Consider the following 26,136-nt stretch of genomic DNA (forward strand, 5'->3'; position numbering starts at 1 on the left):
AAACACCAGCAAACATCCCGCAGCCTTCCATGCTTTGGGTTTATAGCTAGTTTCTTTCTTGGCCCCATCAGTGTTTGCTCCATCAATTCTGTCTTCAAGTGTAACCTGATAATTAGTGTTATTAGTGTTAGAAGAATGAGTGCCCATAAACCCAATCAGGGCTTTATTTATGGGAGGAGAAACTAAGACTTGTAGGACTTTGATCTGTATTTTGTGCATGCTTCATCCACTGAGAATGGTACAGCAGAGCAAGTATCATAAGACAAGCTTGCACAGAGCTCCTCTGTTTACCACCAGCACTGAGCCAAAGGCCTACCTTGTGATGTCTTCGCTTCCTCCTGAACCGGAGCAGCTCTTTGTGCTGCCGAGACACAAAGTTGACGGCGGCGTACTCAAGCAGGGCTGAGAACACGAAGAGCAGGCACACGGCCATCCAAATGTCGATGGCTTTCACATACGATACCTGGGGTGGAGGTGGGGGGAAGAACACAGGAAGATGAGGAGAGAACAGAGAGAGATATTGAGTATGTGGGAATGTTTTCTGCTCCTTAGAGACCTCCTTCCCCATCATCTTCTGTTGTTTCCTCTCAGCTGGAATATTAGGATGGAGGGTACAGAAGGAAACAGATGAGAAATTCATCAAGAAGACTGGACAGAATATTGAGAAAAAAAGAACATGGTGCCTAGAAGAGCCCTAAAGAGAAGGGGGATGGTATGTCCATCATTCTGTCATTGATGGAATAGAATGTGCTGTTCAGACTGAAGGTGATAGGAGAATTTTTACCTAATGGTAAAAGTAAGTGGAGGATGTCAGTGAGAATGGCAGAGCGAGATCTTCAAAAACTCTCCCCCCACAAAAAAGCAGTGAGGACTCTATAAAAAATGGTCAGAACCAACTTTTCTCCAAACTCTGTTAATGAATCAAAATCTAACAGCAATCCTGTAAACATATGCTTGGGAAAATCAGTTGAATCCCAGTAAGAACAGCAGGCTTCATGGCATTAAAAATAACCCAGCTTTATTGAGATATAGTTCATGTATCATACACATTTAAAGTATAGAAATAAATGATTTTATATCTTCACAATTATATACAGTCACCATCAGTCAATTTTAGAACATTTTCATCACCTCAAAAAGAAACCTACTACCTTTTATCTATCATTTCCTTACTCCCCAAATTCTCTTCCTCCAATCATGGACATTTTATGTGAATGAAATCATACAATATGTGGCCTTTCACTTAGCATAATGTTTTCAATATTCATCTGTATCATAGTATATGTCAGTATTTTATTTTTTTATATTTTTATTTTATTTTTTTCATTTGTTTTTATTAGTTGGAGGCTAATTACTTTACAATATTGTAGTGGTTTTTGCCATACATTGACATGAATTAGCCATGGATTTATATGTGTTCCTCCTCCCGCCTCCCTCCCCATCCCATCCCTCTGGGTCTTCCCAGTGCACCAGCCCTGAGCACTTGTCTCATGCATCCAACCTGGGCTGGTGATCTGTTTCACCCTTAATAGTATACTTGTTTCAATGCTATTCTCTGAGAACATCCCACCCTCGCCTTCTCCCAGAGTCCCAAAGTCTGTTCTGTACATCTATACTTTTTTATGGCCAAATAATAGTACTCTGTATGGATATAACACATACCATTGATCCATTCATCAGTTAAGGACATCTGGATTGCTTCTACCTTTGGTTTTTATTAGGAATAATGCTGCTATGAACTTAAGTTTTTCTGTGGATGTATGTTTTTATTTCCTTTGTGACGTTTTAAGTTGCCCTATTCCCTTCCTCTCATGTATGGCTCGGTGCTAGTCTTGTAAAGCAACAGCCTGCAGGCACAGTGAACACCAGCATCCTGACAGCCACTGGATGGGGCAGAAGAGAGTAGGAGCTTCTTTAAAGCTATGTTCTCAGGGAATTGTTATTTGACCTGTTTTATGGTTCTCTGAAAGAGACCACTCACAAGGCTGTCTTTATTTGACCTGACTTGGAGCTGTCCCAATGTGAGCAACTTTTTCCTTGAGGGCGTTTGTTGAAAACAATCACTGGCAAGTGTTGAACATTACATCAGCCTCAGGCAGTTGGTAACAGTTGAGGCAAACAATTGGTTGATCAAAAAGAATAAAAGGAAAATTTGGGGAATGAGCTGTCCATAAAACTATGATATATTCCTGGAAACCAATGTGCATTTTTAGGCCTATATGCATGTCCAGGGTGACTTGAGAAGGCTCTTAGCTGTCAACTCTGAAGAAGCAGAAAGTAAAGGCTACAGCAAAGTTTTAAACCACTTGGCTCAGTGATATGCCACATTATATTATGTAAATGTATAATTTTTATCAAAAAGATTTAAGACATATCAAGAAATAAGAAAGTATGGCAAATGCAATGTACTGAATATTTATTTCCTCCCAAAAGTCATATGTTGAAATCTAATCCCAATATGATGGTATTTGGAGATGAGATCACTGGGAAGTAATTAGGTTATGAGAGTGGAGCCTTCATGAATGTGAATAGTGCCTCTATAGAAAGAGTCCAGAGAGCTACCTTACTCTTTCTCTGCTATGTGAGGATACAACAATAAGTCAGCAGTTTGTAACTGGAAGAGGATCCTCACCAGAACCAGACTACCCTGGCACCCTGGTCTCAGATTTCTAGCCTCCAGAACTGTGAGACAAACTTACATTGTTTGTAAGCCATCCAGTTTATGGTACTTTGTTATAGAAGCCTGAATTGATTAAGTCAGGCCCATACAAAGGAGAAAACGTGGTCAAAAAAAGTTGTGCCCAGATATTGGACTTAATACACAAAGACTTTAAATCAGTTATATTTTTAATATGTTCAAAGAACCAAAAATACCTTGGCTACAGCTAAAGAAAAGTATGGGAATGAAGTCTCACTAAGTAGAGCATGAGAAGCTACAAAAAAGAACCAAATAGAAATTCTAGAGTTAAAAAGTAAAATAAATGAACTGAAACTTTCACTGGAGAGAATTAAGAGCATATCTGAGTGGACAGAAGAAAGAATCAGTGAACTTGAGGTTATCCTGTCTAAGGAACAGAATGAAGAACAATGAACAGAGCCTCAGAAACATGTGGGGAATCATGAAGGGCACTAGCCTGTGTTTGCTGGGTATTTCTGAAGGAGAGAGAGAGAGAGAAAAAGGCAGAAAGAATTTCTGAACAAATAATGGCCAATATTTCCCCAAAGTTGATTAAAAACACTAATGTACACATCAAAGAAGCTAAATGTACCCCAAGCGAGATAAACTCAAAGAGATCCACACCTAGACACACCATAATCAAACTGTCTGAAGCCAAAGAAAAAGAATCTTAAGAGCAGAAGAGAAATAATTCATCATGTACAAGGTATACTTAGTAAGATTAACAGCTGATTTCTTGTTAGAAACCATGGAGTCTAGGAAACAGTGGGATGAAATTAAAGATGATCTAAATAAATAGGAAGATGTCCTGTGTTCATGGATTGGAAGACCTAATATTGTTAAGATGTCAATACTCCCCAAGTTCCTATACAGACTCATTGCATTTAAAACTAAAATTTGTTTTTATTGTTGCTGCAGAAATTGACAAGCTGATCTTAAAATTTTATATTCATGTTCATATGGAAATGCTAAGGACCCAGAATGGGCAAAACAATCTTTAAAAAGAACAAAGGTGGGGGACTCACACTCCTCAACTTCTAAACTTACTATAAAGCTATGATACTCAAGAGTATGATGCTGACATAAAGATAAATTTGTGTGTATGTATATATATATATGTATATATCAACGGGATAGAATTGAAAGTCCAGAAGTAAACCCCTATTTTTGGGTTTAGTTAGTCAAAGCCTATGGCCAATTGTCTTTTGAGAAGGATATAAATTCAATGGATGGAAAGAATAATCTTTTTAACAAACAGTGCTGGGATATCCACATACAAAAGAATGATATCCCTCCCTCATTTCATATGCAAAAATAAACAAAATAGAGTGAAACACTATATTTAGAGCTAAACTATATAACTCTCAGATGGTAAAGAATCTGCCTACAATGCGGGAGACCTGTGTACGATCCCTGGGTTGGGAAGACCCCTGGAGGAGGGCATGGCATCCCACTCCGGTATTCTTGCCTGGAGAATTCCATGGACAGAGGAGCTTCCTGGAAGGCTGCAGTCCATGGGGTTGCAAAGAGTTGGACAAGACTGAGTGACTAAGCACAGTGCATGAAATTCTTAGAAAAAATGTACGTGTAAATCTTTATGATCTTGGATTAGGCACTAGTTTCTTAAGTATGATACCAAAAGTACAAACAACAATAGAAAATTTAAATTACTTTCCTCAAAGTTACAAACTTTTGAGGAAACATAAGGAACATTTTCAATCAATGTTGAAAACCTGTAGAATGGGAGAAGATATATGCAAATCATGTTCTTAAGAGTTTAAAATCCATAATACACAAAGAACTATTACAACAATAAAAAGAGAAATGCCCCAATTAAAAAATGGGTAAAAGATTTGAATAGATTCTCCATAGAAGATATAAAAATGGTGAATAAGCACATGAAAAAATGCTAAACATTAATAGGAAAACTCAAAACTACGATGAGATAGCACTTCACATCTATTGTGATATTTATAATCAAAGAGAGAGAATAACAAACATTAATGAGGATGTGGAGAAAATGGAACCTTGGCAGTATTATAAAGTGGTGTAGCCACTTTGGAAAATAATTTGGCATTCCTCAAAAAGTTGAGTATATAATATACCTATAACCTATATATAACATATAGTATGCATTAATATAATGACTATAATGTACCATATAATAATGTATCTTTAAGAGTTGAAAATATATGTCTGCACAAAAACTAATACATAGGAAATGCTTGTTGACAGCAGCATTATTTAAAAACAGGCAAACATGGAAATAACCCAGATGTCCATCAACTGATAAATAGATAAACAAATTGTGATCTATACATGCAACAGAATATTACACAGCCATAAAAAGAAATGAAGTAGTGATACATTCTATAACATATGTAAACCTTGAAAATATTATGCTAAATGAAAAAAGCCAGTCATAAAAGTGCACATATTGTGTGATTCCTCTTAGGTGAAACATCTAGGATAGGCAAATGCACAGAGGTGGAAAGTAGATGAGTGGTTGCCAGAGGCTGGTAGGAGGGGAGAACAAGGAGTGACTGTTGATGAATATGGGGGGTTCTCTGTGGGGTGATGAAAATGTTCTGGAATTAGACACTGCTGAGAGGGTATACAACTTTGTAAATATACTAAATGCCACTGAATTTTATGCTTTGAAAGAGGCAAGAATATCAGGTTGAGTGTTATTAGCAGACGGAGCTCACTCTCAAGGCCAGCGAAACAATGAATGGAACAGAATGTTGAGTCTAGAGTCAGTTATAAATGAAGGGGACTGTGGGGTAGACTATTCACAGAGAGAGAAGCAGCATGTTGAGCCTAACATAAGGAACAGGAAGCAGGATATTCCTCCTGCTGTTGCAAATGAACAGAGCAGAATGTGCTGTCAGCTGGTAACAGTAAACAGAAGGTTTGTTTCAAGCTTTTATAGTAAATGTAGCAGAATGCAAAGTCTAGCATTAATGGTACAAAGGGCAGATTGTTTGAGTTTTCTTATGAGGATATAGAGGAGAGAGTGGTGTCTAGCATAGATAACAATTGGAGTAGAACGTTGTGGCTCACATTAAAAGTTAATGGAATAGTCAGTGTCATGAAAAACAAACAAACAAACAAAAAAAAAACCAGTGGGGAGACTCTTCTAGATTAAAAGAGTAAACTGTATGCAATGTGGATCTTTATTGGATCTTTGATTGGATCCCTCACCATGTCTACTAATGACAGTTTTTGGACCATTGGGAAAGTTTAAAGATTCTTTATAGATGAAATTATGGAATTATTTCTAATTCAGTGATATTGTTATATTAGTGTTAATTTTTTAGATGTGATAATATCAAGTGATCCTTAGTCCTTATTTAGAGGTGAATTGTCATGCTGTCTGTAACCTTCAAAGGATTCAGAAAAAATTGCATCTGTCTACCTGCTTACCTAAAGAGAAAGATAAAGACAATGTGGAAAATGATAACTGGAATTGAGGTGAGGACTACTAGGTACTCGTTGCTTATTCTTTCAACTTTTCTGCATCAGAACAGAAAGTGAAGTGCCGTATTCATTGCACGTGGTGCAGAATGTTGCATTTAGCATAATGCTGAAGGGGGCAGGGTATGGTTGGTGTCTGGCATTAATAGCAGAGCACCATGTTGGGTCTTCCCTATAGCTCAAATGGTAAAGTATCTGCCTTCAATGCAGGAGACCAGAGTTCGATCCCTGGTTCAGGAAGATCCTCTGGAAAAGGGGACACAATCCACTCCAGTATCCTTCCCTGGAGAATCCTATGGACAGAGAAGCCTGGGAGGCTACAATCCATGGGGTCAAAAAGAGTTGGACACAACTGAGCAACTTAACACACACATTTTGGGTCTGGTGTTGAGGAATGTGGAAAGTGGCTCCAATGACTGTGGTGAACGTAGTGGAAAACAGCACCTAGCACTCGATACAGGAGAGTAAAGCAGATTGAGGCATCGAGTGCTCATAGTGAATGGAGCCGAGTGTTGTTACCTCAAGTGTGGGTGAGTGGAGGAGCGTGTGGCATCTGGCATTAATAGTAAATGAAGTGGAACATTCCATCTAGTATTAAATGTGAATTAAACAGAATGTGAGGTCTAGTGTTAACAGTGAAAGGAATAGTGTTGCATTCACTGTCAAGTTGACTGGAGGAGGATTAGCGTCTGGTGTTGGTATGAATGCAGTGGATTGCTGTGTCTGGTGTGAGAAGAATGGAACAGAATGCTGGGTCTAGCACGGAGTGCATGGAGCAGAATGTGTATCTGGCATTAGCAGTGTGTGGAGTGAAAGGTGCTGAGTGTTAATAGTCAACAGAGCAGAACATGCTTCAAGAGTTAATAGTGAATGTAAGGACTGTGAAGAAAGCTGAGCGCCGAAAAATTGATGCTTTTGAACTGTGGTGTTGGAGAAGACTCTTGAGAGTCCCTTGGACTGCAAGGAGATCCAACCAGTCCATCCTAAAGGAGAACAGTCCTGGGTGTTCATTGGAAGGACTGATGCTGAAGTTGAAACGCCAATACTTTGGCCACCTCATGTGAAGAGTTGACTCATTGGAAAAGACCCTGATGCTGGAAGGGATTGGGGGCAGGAGGAGAAGGGGACGACAGAAGATGAGATGGCTGGATGGCATCACTGACTCGATGGACACGGGTTTGAGTAAACTCCGGGAGTTTGTGATGGACAGCGAGGCCTGGTGTGCTGCGATTCATGGGGTCGCAAAGAGTCAGACATGACTGAGCGACTGAACTGAACTGAACTGACTGAACAGTAGGTGGTGTTTAACATTAGAAATTTCAGAATCAAAACATCCCACCCTCGCCTTCTCCCACAGAGTCCAAAGGTCTGTTCTGTACATCTGTGTCTCTTTTTCTGTTTTGCATATAGGGTTATCATTACCATCTTTCTAAATTCCATATATATGCGTTAGTATACTGTATTGGTCATTATCTTTCTGGCTTACTTCACTCTGTATAATGGGCTCCAGTTTCATCCATCTCATTAGAACTGATTCAAATGAATTCTTTTTAATGGTTGAGTAATATTCCATGGTGTATATGTACCACAGCTTCCTTATCCATTCATCTGCTGATGGGCATCTAAGTTGCTTCCATGTCCCGGCTATTATAAACAGCGCTGAGATGAAACATGTATATTATCTATGGTGAAACAGATCACCAGCCCAGGTTGGATGCATGAGACAAGTGCTCGGGCCTGGTGCACTGGGAAGACCCAGAGGGATCGGGTAGAGAGGGAGGTGGGAGGGGGGATCGGGATGGGGAATACATGTAAATCCATGGCTGATTCATGTCAATGTATGACAAAAACCACTACAATATTGTAAAGTAATTAGCCTCCAACTAATAAAAATAAATGAAAAAAAAATTCAGAATCAGACTGAGGTACTGCAGAAGAGTACAACAGAGCAGGCACTGGACTGCTATCTTATGAAGGACCTGCTGGCAAGGTTGGCCCTTGGTTGACATCTAGAACTTGGATTTTGGGCATATTCCCGCTTTCCCTAACTGATAAGGGTGCCCCACCATGTTTTGACCACTGGTATAAACAGTGTGGTTTAAGCTGAGCTCCTGCTTTCCTCTTTGGAGTCTGGAATTTGGGGATGTGGTGGGCAGAGGGTATCTGTGTGACGAGCACCTAATAAAAACCTTTGATATTGAATCTTAAATGAATCTCAAAACAATTTCTCTGTCTCTCTGGGCAGAAACTTGTCACACATATAGCTGTGTTTTTGTTGCTGTGGTGAGAGTGAACTCTGTGTGGTCCCTCATGGGATGGAGAGAGTGAGGAAGCTTGCACATGGATCCCTCTAGACTGCCTGTGTCTCTTTCTCTTATCATCTAGCTGTGTATCCTTAATCTATAGATTAAGGATAATGTGTATCCTAATCACTCTAAGGAATCTTAGCTGTGAGTTCAACCATTTGTTGAGTCTCTGAGTCCTGTGAATCTTTGTACATGGTGTGGTCTTGAAGACCTTAGACACAAAGGGCCACTGATGGTGAAAGGAGTGGAACGTTGTCCTTAGCACTTCTGTGAAGTGGCTGAAGCAGATGAAGCAGAATATACATCTAGTGTTGGTGGAGAATGCAACAAAATGTGGTTATCTGGCAACTATATAGAACATGATGTTCTATACAGGAAATGTTCTAGAGGAAAGGTTTCTGCGGATCTGAATGCTGGATCCTGCTGAGTTTAGAGGATCAAGAAATAGTGCCTAATTCCTTGTGCATGCCTGATCTCAGGCAGGGAAGGGAGACGTGTGTCCTCCAGGTCTGTCCGGGTGTTCTGTGCTCTTGGGCAGTGGGACTTACCTTGGGCAGGGATGCTCGAGAGCCAGAGCTCTGGGTGGTCATGGTGAGCACAGTGGTGATGCCCAGGCCCACACGGGCAGGGGCAGCATCCATGTTGATCCAGAAGGAAATCCATGAGAGGATGACAATGAGCAGGCTGGGGATGTACATCTGGATCAGGTAGTAGCCCATCTGTCGCTCCAGGTGGAACCGGGCCTCGATGCAGGTGAATTTGCCTGCAGGAAATTAGAGTGGGAAGGCAAAGTGGCCTAGTGGATAGGAACAAGGCTCTGAGGTCAGAACAGCCTCGGCTGGAATCCTGGTCCAGTCTCACACTAGCCGTGTCCTTGGGGGAGCGTTTGAATCTTTCTGTGTCTCAGTTTACTCATCTATGGTAAATCGGGGATGATGATGATAAATAATAATAATACCAACTGCACATGGCTACTCATGTTTACTGCGATGGTAATGAGATGGTAAAATGAGTAAAGACCTTAGCACAGCCCTCACAAACCATTAGTGCTCAGAATGTCACTCGCCATCAGCCTCATCATGTGATTATTTGATACCTACAGGGAGAAGTTCAGCCTCTGTAGTCTGCCCTTCACAGTGCAGCCTGTTTCCACCCCATTTCCCTTCTTTCTTCACCTCACCCATGACCCCTACACTCTAGCCCTTGCCTTGAACATCCTCTGAACATTCACACTTCTGAGCTTTTGAGCCTGGTAATCCTTCTGCCCGGAATGCTCTTCTTCCACCCCACAACCTGCCAAGGAATCCTGCCTCTCCTGTATGGCAGTTTAATGGTGACATCTCCCCCAGGCAGAGTGCCTCTTTCTTCCCCATGTCCCTTCAGCTCTGTTGACATGAGCATCGGATCCTTTAAGGCATAGTACACCGAGAAGGCAAGTCGACCTCTCTCTCTATCTTTCTCTGCCCTCTGCACCAGCCTGCGGACAGCTCATCTCCCAGTCTGTGTGTCCCTTGAACTGGGCTGGGCTGTCCCCTGGTGGGGTCTCGGCTCCAGTCCACTGACACACAGTCGCCAGGGGAATTTTGTACAGTTCCCTGGACTGCACCTTCCGTGTGGTCAGGGCCTTGCCAGTCTTTTCCCACTGAATCCACAGAACTAACCTGGAACTCAGCTCTTACTTAAATGTGGGTAATGAAGGGCCACTGAGATAATGAATGAGAAAAGCACTGTGGTGTATGAGAGTCGGCTGTGATTATTTGATACCTGGGGACTCACTGGCTCTCCGGACCCATAGGCCCTGCGTCCTCTAGTGAGGAGGGCTGACCATGGCCTTGAGAATCCCTGGATATTGGTAATCTGGGGGCCTGGAACCAAATTCCTTTGGAGAATGAGGGATGACTGGCCTGCCCTCTCTCTGAGTCTCAGCTTCCCAGGGTAGAAGAGAGTATTTTTGAAGTTTCTAGGATATCTATCTCCGAGGTCACTGGAAAGGGATACTTGTCCTATACAGAGCAGAACCCAGGCTGCCTGCTTTTTTTCTGGGCCTTCCACTTGCATCAGAACACACAGTGGTTTCCCTCAGCTCCTCGCCCTCTCTTCCTCCTCTCCTTGGCCTCTGTCACAGCCTATCATGAGCCCCCTCTTCACTGGGCTGCGTTCAGACAGCAGGCCCCCTGCCCCCCACACACAGCGGGCATACTGACTGGCTGCCTTTTGTCCGCAATGTGCCATAAGCTCCTTCCCCGCCTGAAACAGGGCAGGTGAAACCAGTCTTGGTCCTGCCGCAGTTCATTCATGTGTTCAATCTTCCCGAAAAGCCTGGGCTAGGCATGGAAGGTAGAGAGCTGAGATAGAGAGTGGGCTTCTCCTCTCTCCCCTCATAGCTCACACTCTAGGGGACCCTTTCCAACGTCACTGCTTACTAATCCTCAGCGCCGGCTTGCAGCTCCCTCCCGAGATCTAGTGGGAACATCGTCTGCTCTTGCCCTCTGAGAAATGCCAGCCCCTCTGTGACAGAGCTAGATGTCCTCCCACTGCCAGCTCTCCCTTCTGCCTTAGGTTCTATCCTGAGCTGAGCACACTGCTACCTGGAAGACTGGTATCTCCCAGTTCCGCTTGTCGTGAGCTGTGGTCCAAGCTCAAGTTATTTGCCCCAGGACTTCAAGAGGAAACTGTGGGAGCCACTTTTGGCTTCAAGGGACATTCCCTTAACCCCTGGGTAGTAAATACAGAACTAGACCCACCATGGGTACCTCACAAGACCCACTGAAACAGTGATGCAGTGATGGCATGACTGTTTGCGATGAGCTCTGGCCCTGCTGCAGTAGGGTGGGACCTGAGGAGGGTGGCCCTTGTACCTACCTGTGTTATAATGCTTGGTGCAGTATCTCAAGTCCTTCTCCTCTTTCAGGATAAACTGCGGTAGGGTTAGTCCATCTGCCACCTGCACAGCCCCCTGCTCCTGCCACTCAAAGATGAGGTCATTCATGGTGTATCCAACTGGGATGGGATCAGAAGAAGGAGAAGTCACTACCTGGAAGCTCTTATTTGAAGCTTATTGAAGTCAGGGGTGTTTAGGGTTGGGGTGAAGAGGCATCAGACCCTCAATGGAACTCATGAGACTATATTGCTTTATTTCCCACCCTCCTCCTCCCATGGGAGGTTAAAGCTGCCTTTAATTGCTTGTGTTTACATCACAACCCTGTTATCTCTCTTGCTCCTCCCAGCATCCCACCTTAGCATCCCAGCTCTCAGTTCTGTTGTCAAGTTCAGCTGACCCCTGCTATTTTTTGCCTGTGCACCATCCTTGCAAGCACATACCCCCCAACCCCTGGGGAATAACTGTATGTATTGCTGTCATGGTGGGGCTATCAGTTGGGGGACAAGGTCTGAGATGGTGACTCATTTAGGCCAATCAGACTCTCCCTCCCAGAACCTTGACTCTTGAGCAAAGTGGCAGCAAGTTGGGAGCTGGCTGGTGCTGCCTCTCCTCGGAGGTGGTGCTCCAGGGAATGGTCTGTTTGTTCCTGTGGCCTAAATGCTCTTCCCTGGTTCTTGTACTTTAGCTTCTCCTTCAAATCTGTGAGGAGTTTGAACCCCTATGCCCTTCCACTTAATTCCAGTCTTTAAATTCGTCAGATTGGTTTCTGTGTTTCCAATCAAGTAAGTGAGCTACCCCATTGGTTAAAATCTTGGTTCACCTGTGATCTCCTCCATAAAGCCTTCTCTGTATCCTGTCTCCTTCCCAATCAGAAGGAAGTGCCCTTTCTGCCTTGAGGCCACAGCGTTTTGTACATCTAACCACACACTTACCACTTGCTGCTCTGCGTTAGAATTATTTGTGTGGACAGACATCTCTCTCCCCTGCTGGAGTGAGCAACTCTGGGAGTTTAAGGACTCTGACTTATTTAAGCTATTACTTCTCTATTCCTGGTGAGCATGTTCACAGATGACATGGAATAGTGCCTTTTTGAAGAATGCTGCTGGCTCTAGAGTCGGACAGTGTAAGGGAAGTTATATTTCTAATGCACTTTCCAAGAAGAAAGCCCCTCCTCTGGTATTTTGGACTGTTACAGTATGGCAACTCAATCCTGTTTTCTTGCCTGGAGAATCTCCATGGACAAACGGGCCTGGTGGGCCACAGTCCATGGGGTTGCAAAGAGCTAGACACGACTGAGCAACTAAACACAGCACACAGCACAGTAATCTCCTGGGGTCCAGGGGTTAGGAACCGGTGTGTGGGGATTTCTGCTGGTCCCATGGGTAAAGGAGGATCTGATTTTTTTAAATAGAGGCCTCATGCAAGGGACTCACAGCTTTCCAGTTGCATAATGCACGTCTGGACATCCATGGGGAAATTCTTCAAGTCCATGGGGCAGGCCAATGTCAGGGTGATTCTGGGAAGAGAAAGCAGTGGAATTATGCTGGATCCACAGACCAGGGAAGTTGTGCCTCCATGCTAGTTACTACCGGCAAATTAGTTATCTAGGAGAGGGCGAGGAGGTCAGGGAACTAAGTGTTTATTGAAGTAATATATGCACGTTTCCACATCAGAGAGAGAAAGGAGGTTGCCTCCAGTTATACAGAGTCAGTGGCACTTCTGGGCTTCTTTGGTGTCTGTCTGGCTTCTAGAAACCTGCATTTAGCAAGTTGCCTGAGGCCTGGAGGCCCTCATCCTTACTCTTCTGCAGAGCTCTTGGGTACGGACAGAGCCTGACTTTTAAACTGAGCACTGCCAGGCCTTATGTATCCCCAGGTGCATCTGGAGCAGGTGTGTAGGTGATTCTTGGCTCCTCCCTTCACACACTCATCAAAGGTGATTTCCAAGAGGCCCCCTGCCTGCTCAGTGTCCAAACACAGATGATTCCCATCTGCAGGCTCCTGTTGGGCTCAGCTGGGAAGCGGTGGCTGCCCCAGGGTTTTGGGCTAGCTGTTGATTTTGGGTTGTTCAACCCTGGCAGAGGCTACAGTCTCAAGCATAGGGAGTCCCCTTAGCAGAATCCAAGGTCTGCAGCTCAGCTGAGATGCAAGGCTTCAGCTTGAAGGGCTCTGCCAACTCCCGAGCCCCTGCTGCAGGGAATGGAGAAGAAAGACCAGTGGAGGCCAAACAGACTTCAGTCGGCAGGCCAGCTCCCGAATTTGACAGGTGAGAAAACCGGGGTGCAGAGGAGGCTAGGGAGGGGCACATGTCAATTCACACAGCAAGCTGAAGGGTCAGCCAGGATTCAAAACTGCTGCTCCTGGCCTTTGGATTTTGAACTCGTGTATTTGCTGACGGGCTTTCTAGCACTGCTGTCCTGAAAAGCCAAACTCAATGCCCAAAGACCCCTAACTGGTGGTCATGTGGGGCTTAGCTGCTGGCACCTTGGCCCCACATGGTGAGGCACACAGCCCTGGGTGAATGCCCCCCTCCAGCTTTTACCCATGGCTCTGGGTGTGGGCCCTTTAAGCACAAGGCAGAAGTGATGGAGGGAAAGAAGAGGGAAAAGAGGGGGTGGGAGGAGGAGGGGGAAGGGAAAGGGCACGCAGTTGAATTTCTGCAGATAAAAGCTCTAAAGTGGGGCAGCTGTCACACTGGGTTAATTTCCTGAAGTTGAATGACCTTGGAACATCACTTTCTGCTGATTTATCCTTTTGTCATGCTGCACTGGGGCTTAGCTTCCCGGAGATGTGAAACTAGCCTGGCTGCAGCAAATCCCTAGCCAGCAGGGCCTTGGTGGCCATCCTGAGCCTGTCACTCTTCCAGTCTGGATGTGCATGGGGTGGGGTGGGCAGCAAGTGAGCAAGTCCATGTTGGCCCCTGATTCCTCCCACTCTGCCCTCCTGCAGTGCCTCCTTTCCCTCCTGAGGTCCTTGAGTCCCCCTCCTGCCCTGACTGCTCTCTGGAGACTTTGAGTCAAGTCACACTTGGGGATTAGGGCCTGTGCAGCTTCTCCTATGGGCTGGAACACTTAAAGCTCGTCTCCTAATAGAATTAAAAAGATATATTCATCTGAGGAACTGGTGGGGATGGGGAGGTATTTAGGACCAGTGCTCCTTTAAGCTTTTTGAAATAGAAATATGTTCATCCAATATTTGAGTGCCTGTTGAATGTTTTTCTAGGCTCAGAGTGGGCATTAGATCCACACTAACATAGTAGAATCTAGATTCTGCTACTAAAGAGCTGTGGGAACTCTGACAAGTTGCTTAAACTTTCAGATCCTCACATGTCTAATCTGCAAAATAGGTATGACAAAACATGCTTCATAGAGTTGTTGGGAGGATTAGAAATCATACATGGAAAGTCCCAGCCTAGTGGGTAAATTCCCAGGGAATGATGCATAGTAAGAATATTACATGGACATTGGTTCTTCCCTCCATGCCTTGGAGACTGGGAATTAGGTGGGATGGGGGTGCAGAGTGTGGCAGAAAATTCTGAAGGTTTGACCCCAACTAGTGTTTGTAGGATACCTCCCAACCTGGAAAGAGAGTCCCAGGTTCCTAAAGTCAGTACAAGGAATAGAGGGTAAGAGGTTTTATAATCAGGATGGAGCATCCCTGGTTTATAACTGTGAGCAGCACTGTCCACCTGTCTGGCCATTTATGTTGAAGCTGCTGTGGTTTTTTTCAGACTTTGTGCCCTTACTCATGCTATTTTTTTAAAAATTAGGTAAAAAAATTACATTAAAAAATGTATGAGATCTACATGTTTTAGTGTACAGTCCAGTAGTGCCGTATACAGGCACACTGATACACAGCAACTCTCTGGAACTTATTTATCTTGAGTAACCAAACATTCCTGGGGTGGGCATCGACTTTGAATACTCTTTTCTCATCTTGTTTTATTGAAATGCTGGTGAAGCTTGGGGGCTTCGCTTTAACCCTCCCTCTCTAGGCTGCTTCCTTGGTCCTCCCCTGGTTATAATGAACCATGAACTTCTAGAAGCTCCCATGGTGTTTGATTCTTTCTTGCTGAGTGTAAGCGGCAGAGCAGGCTCTGCCTGTTCTGCAAAGGCGTTGGGTTGTCAGGGCCCGCTCACCTCTGCTCGGCCCTCCCCTTGGTGTCTGCTCCCAGAAGGCATGTTCTGAGGATGCAGCAGGTGATGAGCCTGACAGAACTCACCTGATGCTGTAGAGGACATTTCCGTTCCGGGAGATCCTCAGCAGTTTGTTGTCTGTGGTGATCTCATGGAAATGGGCCCCCTTCTCATTGGCGAAGAACAGGTCAGGTTTCCAGATGGAGTCCAACATGGATGGGTCCAAGTCCAGAGAGTCATCGGGGTATTCATTGTAGGCCAGCCGGGGGTCATTCCACTGCTGCCGCAGGAAGATGTTGACCCTGTAGTCCTGCAGCCAGGAGATAAGGAGGCGGACTCAGAGTTAGGCCCTGGATTGTCACATGGTGGAGGGCCTGGGTGCTTCCGGTCAGTGCTCCCCAAAGCCCATTCTGGAGGATGTTATCAGAGTGCAGCTGCATCTCATGTGGGGGTGAGGCGTCAAGTCTGTGCATCAGGCAAAAATCAGGGGAGTCATAATTATCCCTGAAAATTCTCTGGATGCCCTATTAAGCATATTCAACTCTGAACTGATATTATTTAGATATTTTTCTTTTGGAAAACTAAAAAAAAAAAAAAAAAAAAAAAAAAGGGGAAATCCATGCTAACCCTAACCTGTTTTCATCCTGTTAACATTTTGTCATGTTTGCATCAGTTTTTATTATATAAGAGAAATAATACATCACAGATAAAGTTAAAGTCCCCCTTTGATTATCAACCCCATCAGTGCAGTAATTCTCATGACCACGAAGCTTTGAGAGTCACTATTCTAGACAGATTGAAAGAACAGAAAGACTAAAAGCTAATGCCTGAGCAGTCACACTATTTTGCCCAATTCCCAAGAAGTGAAGAAAGATTGGGTGGAGGAATTTTATAGTGTTCTGCTGGTCTTAGAATTCATACCACTCTGTTTTAGTACCCACCTTCTATTACCTTCTATAACGTGTTGATATGTTTGGGGAGGAGTAATAGATGACACACCTTACTGAGTTTTAAACCCAGTGCTGAGTTAAATACTCTCTGATGGGACTGTAGTGTAGTTACTCTGCTGAAAAAAAGACTACGATCAAACCAAGTAGGGAAATGTTTGATTAAACCAAATATATCAGATTTCTTTATTGCAGGACTTCTCAGAGACCTGAATATACTAAGGAGTTGTGTGTATCTCCAAGAAGAGAATAGACTATTCAGTATTTCCCTGGTTCGTTTTGGCCATAGAACTCGTATGTTGTGCATGCTACTTGTCTTCTACAGAATGTAGGTTAGAAATTGCTGTTTTAGTCAAAACTACCCACTTCTCCATCTTTATTTTTCTCCAGATGGGGAAACTGAAATCAGAAAAGAATTGAGACTGGCCATTGTCTCTCTGAAAAGGCAAGGCAGAGCCCATTTTGGAGCCTGGGTGCCTTGCTGAGGATTTGTTTGTTGGATCCTAGAGGAACTTAAAGAATCCATTTAGTTTGTATTCACATCCTGAGAAGCAATTCATGGCATGGATAGGTCTCCATGGTGGGAAATCGGGTAATGAAGTTAAGAAATATTTCCATTAAGAAAAGTTTTAAATTTTGTTAGACAGACATTGTAAACTTGCAGCCCATGAATATTCCACCACAAGTAGAAATTAGGGTGTATTTGTGTTGTCCTGTGAAGAAGTGTCTAGCTGTCTCTATTGGATTCCCAAGAGGGTTTATAGTTCCCTAGAATATTATAACCTCAGTTCAAGTCCAACGTTAAATGTTCTCCTTCAAGTAATAATCTCTTGCTAAGCACTCATAAGCTCCTGCTATTGCTTTTTCTCTGAAGGTGCAGGATAAGGGAGGTTGTGCTCTGTTTTCTTTTGGGGGGGGCTGCTTCTAAACCCTAATCACTCTTGGTCTGTCATCAGCACCAACGAACTGAAGCAAACAGCCCTTCTCCCCGCCCTCACCTTCACTCCGCCACTTTCCCCTCAGCTCATGCCTCATTCTGTACGCCTATAGAAATATCAACAGCTTCATAAAATGTTCCAAGGTATTTTATAGGATTGTTCTATAATTTAATTGAAGCCTCTCCCTCCAGGCCCATAGAAAATGGCATTTGGCCTCATAATTTCATATCTTATAAGTCCCAGGGTGGAGGGAAAACTTCAGACCAGACTGGAAGTTGATGGTTTGTTTTTCCTACTGACGGTAATAGATAGCTCCCGATCTGGTTCCATCTGATCAGGGATTAGAAATGGCCTCTTTTTGTCCTGTGGATTTTACATGAAGTGTGTATGTGTGTGCGTGCGTGTGTGTGTGTGACAGAGAGAGATGAGGCACTGGGCAGGTCATGTCAGAGTATACAGACTATGAATGGTTGGACAGAAAAAGCCTTCAAGTCCCCAAACCCCAGCTGCACTTCTGATGTTCTTGCCAGTGACATGTCAAATGGTTTATGTGGCTGGAAGGAGGAAAATAAAGTGGCATTTAAAATGGCCTGTTAGGCACCAGGCACTGTTCTAGATACTGTCACATACATTTAATCCTTACAAAACCCCTGCAAGCTAGACGTTCAAATTCTCACAGTGAGTTTAAGGAAACTGAGGTTTGGAAAGGTTCAGAGGCTTGCCCAAGGCCCACAGCTAGCAAGCAGCAGGAAGTGTAAAAGTGAAAGTGTTAGTCGCTCAGTCATGTCCAACTCTGCAACCTCATGGACTGCGGCACGCCAGGCTCCACTGTCCATGGGATTCTCTAGGCAAGAATACTGGAGTGGGTAGCTATGCCCTTCTCCAGGGAATCTTCCCAACCCAGGGATCAAACCTACGTCTCCTGCATTGCAGGCAGATTTTTGTTTTTACTGTCTGAGTCACTAGGGAAGCCTAGTTAGTGGTAAAGCTGAATCCACATCAGTCCAACTTCCTAGTGAGAACTTGTTGATTATGGCCCCTGGCAGTGGATGGCCAATTCTTTGCTGGGGACCGTTTTCTCTCATCCCTACAGTCTGCTTAGCCTAAGCCTTATCTCCTGTAGGGGCCTTAATGCCCACAGACTTCCCTAATTTCTTCCTTTTCTGATCTGGTAAAACCAAATCACCAGAAATGTTTAATTTAGCACTTCCTCCCTGTGTCTTATCTCCTTAACTTGATGGGAAACAATTCGAGACAATAGACCTGACCTTGCAATTCTCTTGTACCATCCTACCTACCCACCCAGTCTGTGTACCTGGCGGGGGAGGAGAAGGAACATAGCTAGAAAAAGTTGGAGTATGAAGAGCTTTCCACATTTTATGGCTGGAGAGACCGAGACTCTTTTCTAAGGTCACACAACGGTTCACAGAAGACCTGGGATTAGAATCTGGATTTACTTCTCTGGGCCCTGCTGTTAAAAGGAGTTAGGAGGGGATTTCCTGACAGTCCAGTGGTTTAGATTTCACACTCTTACTACCGTGGCCTGGGTTCAATCCCTGGTTGAGAAACTAAGATCTCTCAAGCCGGGTGATACAGCCACTCACAAAAAAAGTTAGGCTAGGTGGTCTCTAAGTGAGTGAGTGAGTGAAGGTCAGTCAGTCATGTCTGAGTCTTTGTGACCCCATGGACTGTAGCCCACCAGGCTCCTCTGTCTATGGAATTCTTCAGGCAAGAATACAGGAGTGGGTTGCCATTGCCTCCTCCAGGGGATCTTCCTGACCCAAGGAACGAACCCAGGTCTCCTGCATTGTAGGCAGATTCCTTACCCTCTGAGTCATCAGGGGAGCTCCTAGATGGTCTCCAAGAACCCTTCCAAATGTCATGGGTAATGATTATTACTTTTATTTTTTCCAGTGACATTTAACTGAGTGTCTAAGTGCCAGGCACTGTTCTAGGAACTGGAAAATTCATTGAGAACAAGAAAGACATGTGTATGGTGTCCCAAAGCCTACCATGTGATGCTTACACCACACGGAGACAGGGCTCTGCTGAGGCTTAAACCAGGTCACTGGGAGATACAGAGTTCATACTCTCCATCTAGGTTTGGATGTGGGGGTCAGGGAAGGTGCCAGGAAGATGTGATATTTAAAGTGAGACCAAGTATGGCAGAGTCAAAAAGGAAGAGTGTTTAGGGCAGTTGGAACTGCCCCCATGATGGTCTGGAAGCAAAGCAAGAGCATGTGCCTTGGAAAGAACAGCAAGTGAGTGAATCAGGGCAGGAGCAGGAAGAGGTACGCAGTGAGTGGAGTCTTCAGAGAGTTCTAAGTAGGGAGGGACATTATTATAGTTGCATTTTATTACTGATATTTAAAAATACTTTAGTTTTCTTATTACAGAGGTAATGCATGTTGATTATAAAAAATATAAGCATACATTACCTAAAAGAAGAAAAACAAAATAAACTCTGTAGGGTTTTATTATGAAATGCTGTGTAAGTAGAGAGGGTAAGAGATGTGGAGACTGTCTGACACCCATACGCAATTCATCTCCTCCCAGTGGCCTGGCTCCTCCCCTCTGCATCAATTGATTTCCTTGTCCCTGGTTGGTAAACAGCAGTGGGAAATGCCATTCAGAAGGGATCAATGTAATTGTTGTAATTGACTGAGAGCTAAATGCTGTCTCGCTTACTTGGCTGTACATTCACGTTGGTTGGTATTCAACATGCTGGGCGTCCATGTTCAGGTTCATGGGCAGGCGGAGCAGCATTGGAGTTCTCCACCCAAGAATCTCAGATCCTGCCTCCTGTAGTTGGCTTCTAGTCCTCAGACCCTCAAGGTGGCCCATCTTCTAAGTCCGAGAGGGAGGGGCTACCAGAGCTCTGGCTCAGCAGGCTCTAGCATCCACTCTCCAGTCTCGCCTCTGAGATTCCCTGATGGCCTGATTTCTGGAAACTGGGCAGCTTGCATGCTTGTGAGACCAAGGTAGAGCATTAACTCATTCATTCATCTGTTCTGTCATTCAGCAAACATTTATTGAAGGCTTCCTGTGTGCCATCCCTCTCTCCACCCCTGTTATATCTAGTTTTACACTCTAACCTCTCCCAGTAACTTCCTCTAAAACTGTAAATTGTGGTGAAATAGGAAGCATGAGGTGCTTTAGTGGGAAAGTGCAAAAAACCTGGTGAGAGTGTTGGTGGGAAGGGGACATGGAGGGCAAGATATGTGCCCACGCAATCAGAACTCAGAGACATTACCCAAGAGGAGAATGAAGAACCAGATTCTTATGTCTTCCTGCTCTCAAAGGAATGTCTCTTCTCTGAATGAGATGCAACTCAGTAAACACTTATGAGGCCCAGTAGGAAAACAATGAGCGTGAAGGCTTCTACCCTCATGGAGGTCAGATTACCTAGCCAGCCAGGAAAGGAATGGACACAAATCTAATGTAGAAAACGGAATGTGATAACGGTCAGAAAAGGTTCTATTAGATACTGCTGCTATTAGATGAGCAGCTGTTAGATATTGCTTTTAGGCTGTTAAGATTACTTCCAGGTGAATCTGGAAGTGATTTTTGGGAGAAGGTAGCATTTGAAATGGCCCCTATCAGGTTGTTCCATCCTCCTGAAATTAGCATCTCTAGATCTGATATTGTTCTGAAATCAGTAATACTTGATTTCTGCTGGAAAGGAGACCAGTAAGGTATGAGGAGGAAGGACAGGGGTGAGAAGTACAGACGCAGAGCAGGACCCGATGTGAGGGACCGAGAGCTGCAGTCTTGGTGTATAACAGGATTATGGTTTGTAGAGTTGGAGTGTCAGAGGAATTTCATGTGGAAGGAATAGCATAAGCAAAGGTGTGTAGGCAGGGGCATTTACGCAATTCAGTTTAGCTCAACCATCAGCTGCATAAGTAATAAAATGTCTGTCTTATTGAGGACCTACTATGTACCAGGCATTTTGCTACACATGCCACAAATTGCATCTCACTTTATCTTTAAAAAAATCCTATCATTATAGGTATTTTCACCTTAATTTTATAGATGAAGGCTCAGGAAGATTAAGTATTTAGTCCAAATTCACATAGTAAATAGTGAGGTTGAAATCTGGTTTGTCTGATTATATAAAGCACATTCTCTCAATCACTCTGCTGTGTTGAGGCTGTAGAATGGATTGATTTGAGACTGTGGGTATCCTTAACTATGAAACCAAAGTATTAGGATCTTATTCTGTAGCCAGTTGGGTACTACTGAAGTTTTAAGCAGCGGAGCAAGAGCACAGTGTGACTTCAGAAAGATCAGTATGGCAGGCATGACCATGAAGTGTTGAGGTGAGAGAAATCAGGTCCGGGGAGACCTGCTTTGAGGCCATTGTGACAGTTCAGTGAAAGAGGAGGAGGAGCTAAACTAAGATAGAAGGGATAGAGAGTGGGACACAGGAGAGAATTATTGCTCTCTGTCATCACTGTCATCTTCTTCCTCAAATATTACATGTAGATGTCTGTCTCAACTCCTTCATTTTACAGATGGCCCAGAGAGGGAAAGAGAGTTTTCCTGGGCCACACAGCAATCCAGCATGAGACTTTCATACAGAAATCTTGCCCTACTCCATTGCTTTTCCTAACCACTTGTAGAACTTTGAGGGCAGGAGGAGAACCGCGGTGAATCTGCCATCAGGCAGGCTCTGCTCTCCTAGAGAAACTCTGAGACACTTTGACTGGGTTTGGGATAAGATGCCTGAGAACTGGACCTGTCTGCTAAGAGCTGGGGAACAGGGGCAGTGAGAGGAAAGGGTCCAGGCTTGATTCTGAGCTGCTGCTGCTCTTCAAGCTTTCCAGACCTCCGAGATGCACTGTGGCACTGGAGTCATAGACGTTGCCCCAAAGGTGAGGAGGGCCAGCCCCAGTCTCTTCACAGTCCTGCGAGAGCGTGGCACTGACTCACCAGCACCAGTGCAGAGTTTACTGAGTCCCGACTGAGTGCCAGGCACAGTGCTAAGTGCTTAAATGAACCCTCTCCCCAGGTTCTCACAGGTACACTGTTTTATGGATAAACTGAGCCTGGGAATTCTTAATGCTTTGTCTAAAGTTAGTGACGGGCTTCTCTGGTAGCTCAGTGGTAAAGAATCTGCCTGCCAATGCAGGAGATGTGAGTTTGATCCCTGGTTGGGAAGATTCCCTGGAGAAGAAAATGGCAACCCATTCCAGTATTCTTGCCTGGGAAATCTCATGACAGAGGAACCTGGCAGGCTACAGTCACTGGGGTCGCAAAAGAGTCGGACAAGACTGACTAAACAACAAATGAAGGCACATAGAGGTTAAAGTGCTTTTCCTGACATCACATAGCTAGTAAGTGGCAAAGCTGAAATTTGAACCCAGGATGTTAATGCCAGAGCCCGAGCATTTAGCCACTAGACCACACCACCCAGGATCTCCCAGTTTTGTACAGAGCCACAGTTTTGTGATACCTCAGTGCCATCAGTGACTGCCTCTGGCTGTTGTTATGTATCTGTGGGTTTGTGGAGACCCACAATTAGCAGAAAGTATTGAAAAAGGGTGAGGGTCTAAACACTCCTGCCCCAGGTCCAGCAGGTAATACTCCTGCATTGTTCCTGGTTTGCCCCTTGGGCCCGACCCTTTGTCTGCTCTACACTCAGGTTCAGAGCTGGCAGAACCCCTATACCTGACATTGCCTCTTGGGCTCCAGGTGCCTACTCCTCCCTTTCCTAAGTCATTACCCTGCCTGGAGAATTCTTGTTTGGATCACACACAATCAGGACTGCATTTGTTGTGAGGAGCTGTAGGTGGTTTGGACCAGTGGAGCAGAGCCTCTTCGTCTGTCTTTAGGGGATCACTAAAGCCCAGCAGGAGTTTAATAATTACATAAAAATGCTAAGAGCAGCTACTTTTATTGGGTGTCTAACATTTGCTAGAACTTTATATGCATTGTGTTTTTAAACTTTTTATCTACCTAGAACACTGGATATTATTATACTCATTTCACAGGGGAGGAAACTGGAATTCAGAGAGGTTAAACAGAGGATAAGTGTCTTGCCTAGAGTCCCATAGCTTGTAGGTGCTAGAGCAGGAATACGAATCCAGGAATGTCTGGCTCCCAATTTCATTTTCTCTTGACCATTACATGTTGCCTCTCTATTTTCTTTTTTTATCTTTGAAAACCAAGTTCCTAGATAGGGAGGTGAAAGCAGCATAGTAGACATACTGTACTTGGACCTCACTGAGCTCCTGTGACAGATTGGCTCAAACATATCCTCATAGTCAGTATCAGGTGGAGAACTTTGGATTGTAATACAAGCTGAGATGGATTTGTAACTGGTTGCCAAAAGATGCAAACTGAAGAATGACTATTCACTTGAAAAGAGGAAAGAGGACAATATCGCAGTTGTTTAGTCGCGAAGTTGTGTCCGACTCTTTGTGACCCCGTGGACACCAGCATGCCAGGCTCCTTTGTCCATGGCATTTCCCAGGCAAGAATATTGTAGTGGGTTTCCATTTCCTTTTCCAAGAAATCTTCCTGACCCAGGGGTTGAACCCGTGTCTCCTGCATTATAAGGCAGATTCTTTACCACTGAGCCACCAGGGAAGCCCAATATTGGCAGTACAGGGCATAAAAGTGAGCTGTGCCACTAGAAAACGTGGAAATATAGGAAATAAGGTTGAGTTCTGAGAGTTAAACTCACAGCAGAGATGAACACGCAGCAGAGAACTTAGGCAAGGCTCAGCACCAACCACGATGACCCATGTGTAATCTCAATGATTTATAATGGGCCTCTGCTGTAATTTAATCAGTGGAACCCTAATTTATTGTATCATGTCTTGTTTAGAGAACTAAATATATAAACATATTGAAGACATTCATTCAGTGGCACAAGAAAGGGCAGTTTGAGGATCAGGGATTTGGTGATTAGTAAATTAGCATCATCTGGAGGGTGGGGTCACCCTGTTTGGGGAACACCAACTTTTTCATCACTAAAAAGTTTTTTTTTTTTTTAAATATTTATTTATTTATTTGGCTGTATCAGCTGATAGTTGCAGAATCTTTTGTTATAGTGCACAGGCTTCTCTCTAGTTGTGGTATGTGGGCTCAGTAGTTGTGGTATGCAGGCTTAGTTGCCCCAAGGCATGTGGGATCTCAGTTCCCTGACCAGGGATCAAACCCATGTCCTCTGCACTGAAAGGCAGGTTCTTAACCACTGGACCACCAGGGAAGTCCCTGAAAAGAGAGCGTCTATGTGGTGAGACACGGATGGCATCTTAGACCTGTCTCTGGCCCAAATGAAATTTCCTCAGAACCTTCTTTTCCTCCAGTTCGGTATGTCAAAAGCAACTTTTGATCTGCTTTCTTGGTCCTGGGAGAGGGGTAAGAGTGCTTTCATGGAGGACATGCACATGCTATTATTGGAATGGGAAGTCCCATCATAAATTAAAATGACTTGGTGGTCTTATTTACCCACTTCAGTCTTTCATGGGTTTGCTTGTCATTAGTCAGCCTTCCTGAATCTGACCTGATGGACTGCCAACCCTGTGCTGCTGTAAATTCAAGACTGTGATGCCGCCCTTGGTGGAGCCTTGGAGACAGCCATCCAGCAGACCATACCAAGACTAGCTATAACCTGTTTTCTGCCTTGAACAGACTCTAAAAGCAAACGGGAGGCCTCTCCTCTTGGCTTCCTCTCAGTCTTCAGTTTACCAAGGTTTTGTGGAGTGTTGAGCTGTGTCTAAATGGATGACATTTACTAGACTTTTTCTTGGATTTCCTGGACTCCAGAGTGTAACTGACCTAGCCTTGGCTGTGTAGACAGACTGAAAGTGTGATGGAAAAAGCAACAAACAGGGATCTTATCCACAATGCCAACCAACCTCACACAATATTCAGAACTGACCTGACAAGAAATGTGTGACTTGTGTGTATATATATAGAAGTTATATATATATATGTGTGTGTGTGTGTGTGACAAAATGATTCTAAAACTTTACTGAAAGGCAGAACGGAATATCTCTATAAATGGAGAGACATACCACATTCATACAGTATCGTTAAGATGTCAGCTGTCTGCAAATAAATCTATACATTCATTGCAATCCCAATTAAAATCTGAGGCAATTTTTGTAGGATCAACAAATTGATTCTACAGTTCATATGAAAAAGAAAATAGACTAGAAATGACAATAAAACCTTATAAAGGAGGAACAACAGAGGATTTTTTTCTCCTGGACATATAAAACAGAGCAATGGGACAATAAATTGAGACTATTTATACACACAGCTGTTTCTGTAGCACACCATATATATAGGCTTCCCAGTTGCCTCAGTGGGTACAGAATCCACCTGCAGTGCAGGAGACACAGGAGGTGAGGGTTTGATCCCTGGGTCAGGAAGATCCCCCGGAGGAGGAAATGGCATTTAAATACAGCATTTCTAATCAGTGGAGAAATAATGGCTACTAAGAATAATGCTGGAAAATTACCTAATCAGAGAAAAATAGAGTTTTAAACCTTCATCAACTACTTTACAGCAAACTAAACTCCAAATGGGTTATGGAGGTACATATAAAAGAGGGAACTTATAATGTTATTCAAATTGTGCACGTGCTCAGTTGCTCAGTTGTGTCCAACTCTGTGACCCCGTGGACTGTAGCCCACTAGGCTCCTCTGTCCATGGGATTCTTCAGGCAAGAATACTGGAGTGGTTGCCATTCACTTCTCCAGGGACTGACCTTCCCAACCCAGGGATCGAACCTGCGTCTCCTGTGTCTCCTGCATT

General features: G+C 44.1%; 1 protein-coding gene across 2 annotated transcripts in view; it reads right to left on the reverse strand.

Annotated features, from left to right (window-relative positions):
• The window catches only part of GLRA1 (glycine receptor alpha 1), a 90,396-nt gene that overhangs the window by 6,538 nt on the left and 57,722 nt on the right, over nucleotides 1–26,136 (reverse strand). For both annotated transcript variants that reach the window (XM_065936108.1, XM_065936099.1), the window contains exons 4-8: nucleotides 15,563–15,786; nucleotides 12,775–12,857; nucleotides 11,323–11,460; nucleotides 9,009–9,223; nucleotides 317–463 (exon numbers count right to left, since the gene is read on the reverse strand). In XM_065936108.1, the coding sequence (XP_065792180.1) occupies nucleotides 317–463; nucleotides 9,009–9,223; nucleotides 11,323–11,460; nucleotides 12,775–12,857; nucleotides 15,563–15,786 (807 nt within the window). The remainder of the gene's footprint in view (nucleotides 1–316; nucleotides 464–9,008; nucleotides 9,224–11,322; nucleotides 11,461–12,774; nucleotides 12,858–15,562; nucleotides 15,787–26,136) is intronic.

The sequence above is a fragment of the Muntiacus reevesi genome, chromosome 1, assembly GCF_963930625.1.
Source record: "Muntiacus reevesi chromosome 1, mMunRee1.1, whole genome shotgun sequence".
Classification (NCBI taxonomy): domain Eukaryota; kingdom Metazoa; phylum Chordata; class Mammalia; order Artiodactyla; family Cervidae; genus Muntiacus; species Muntiacus reevesi.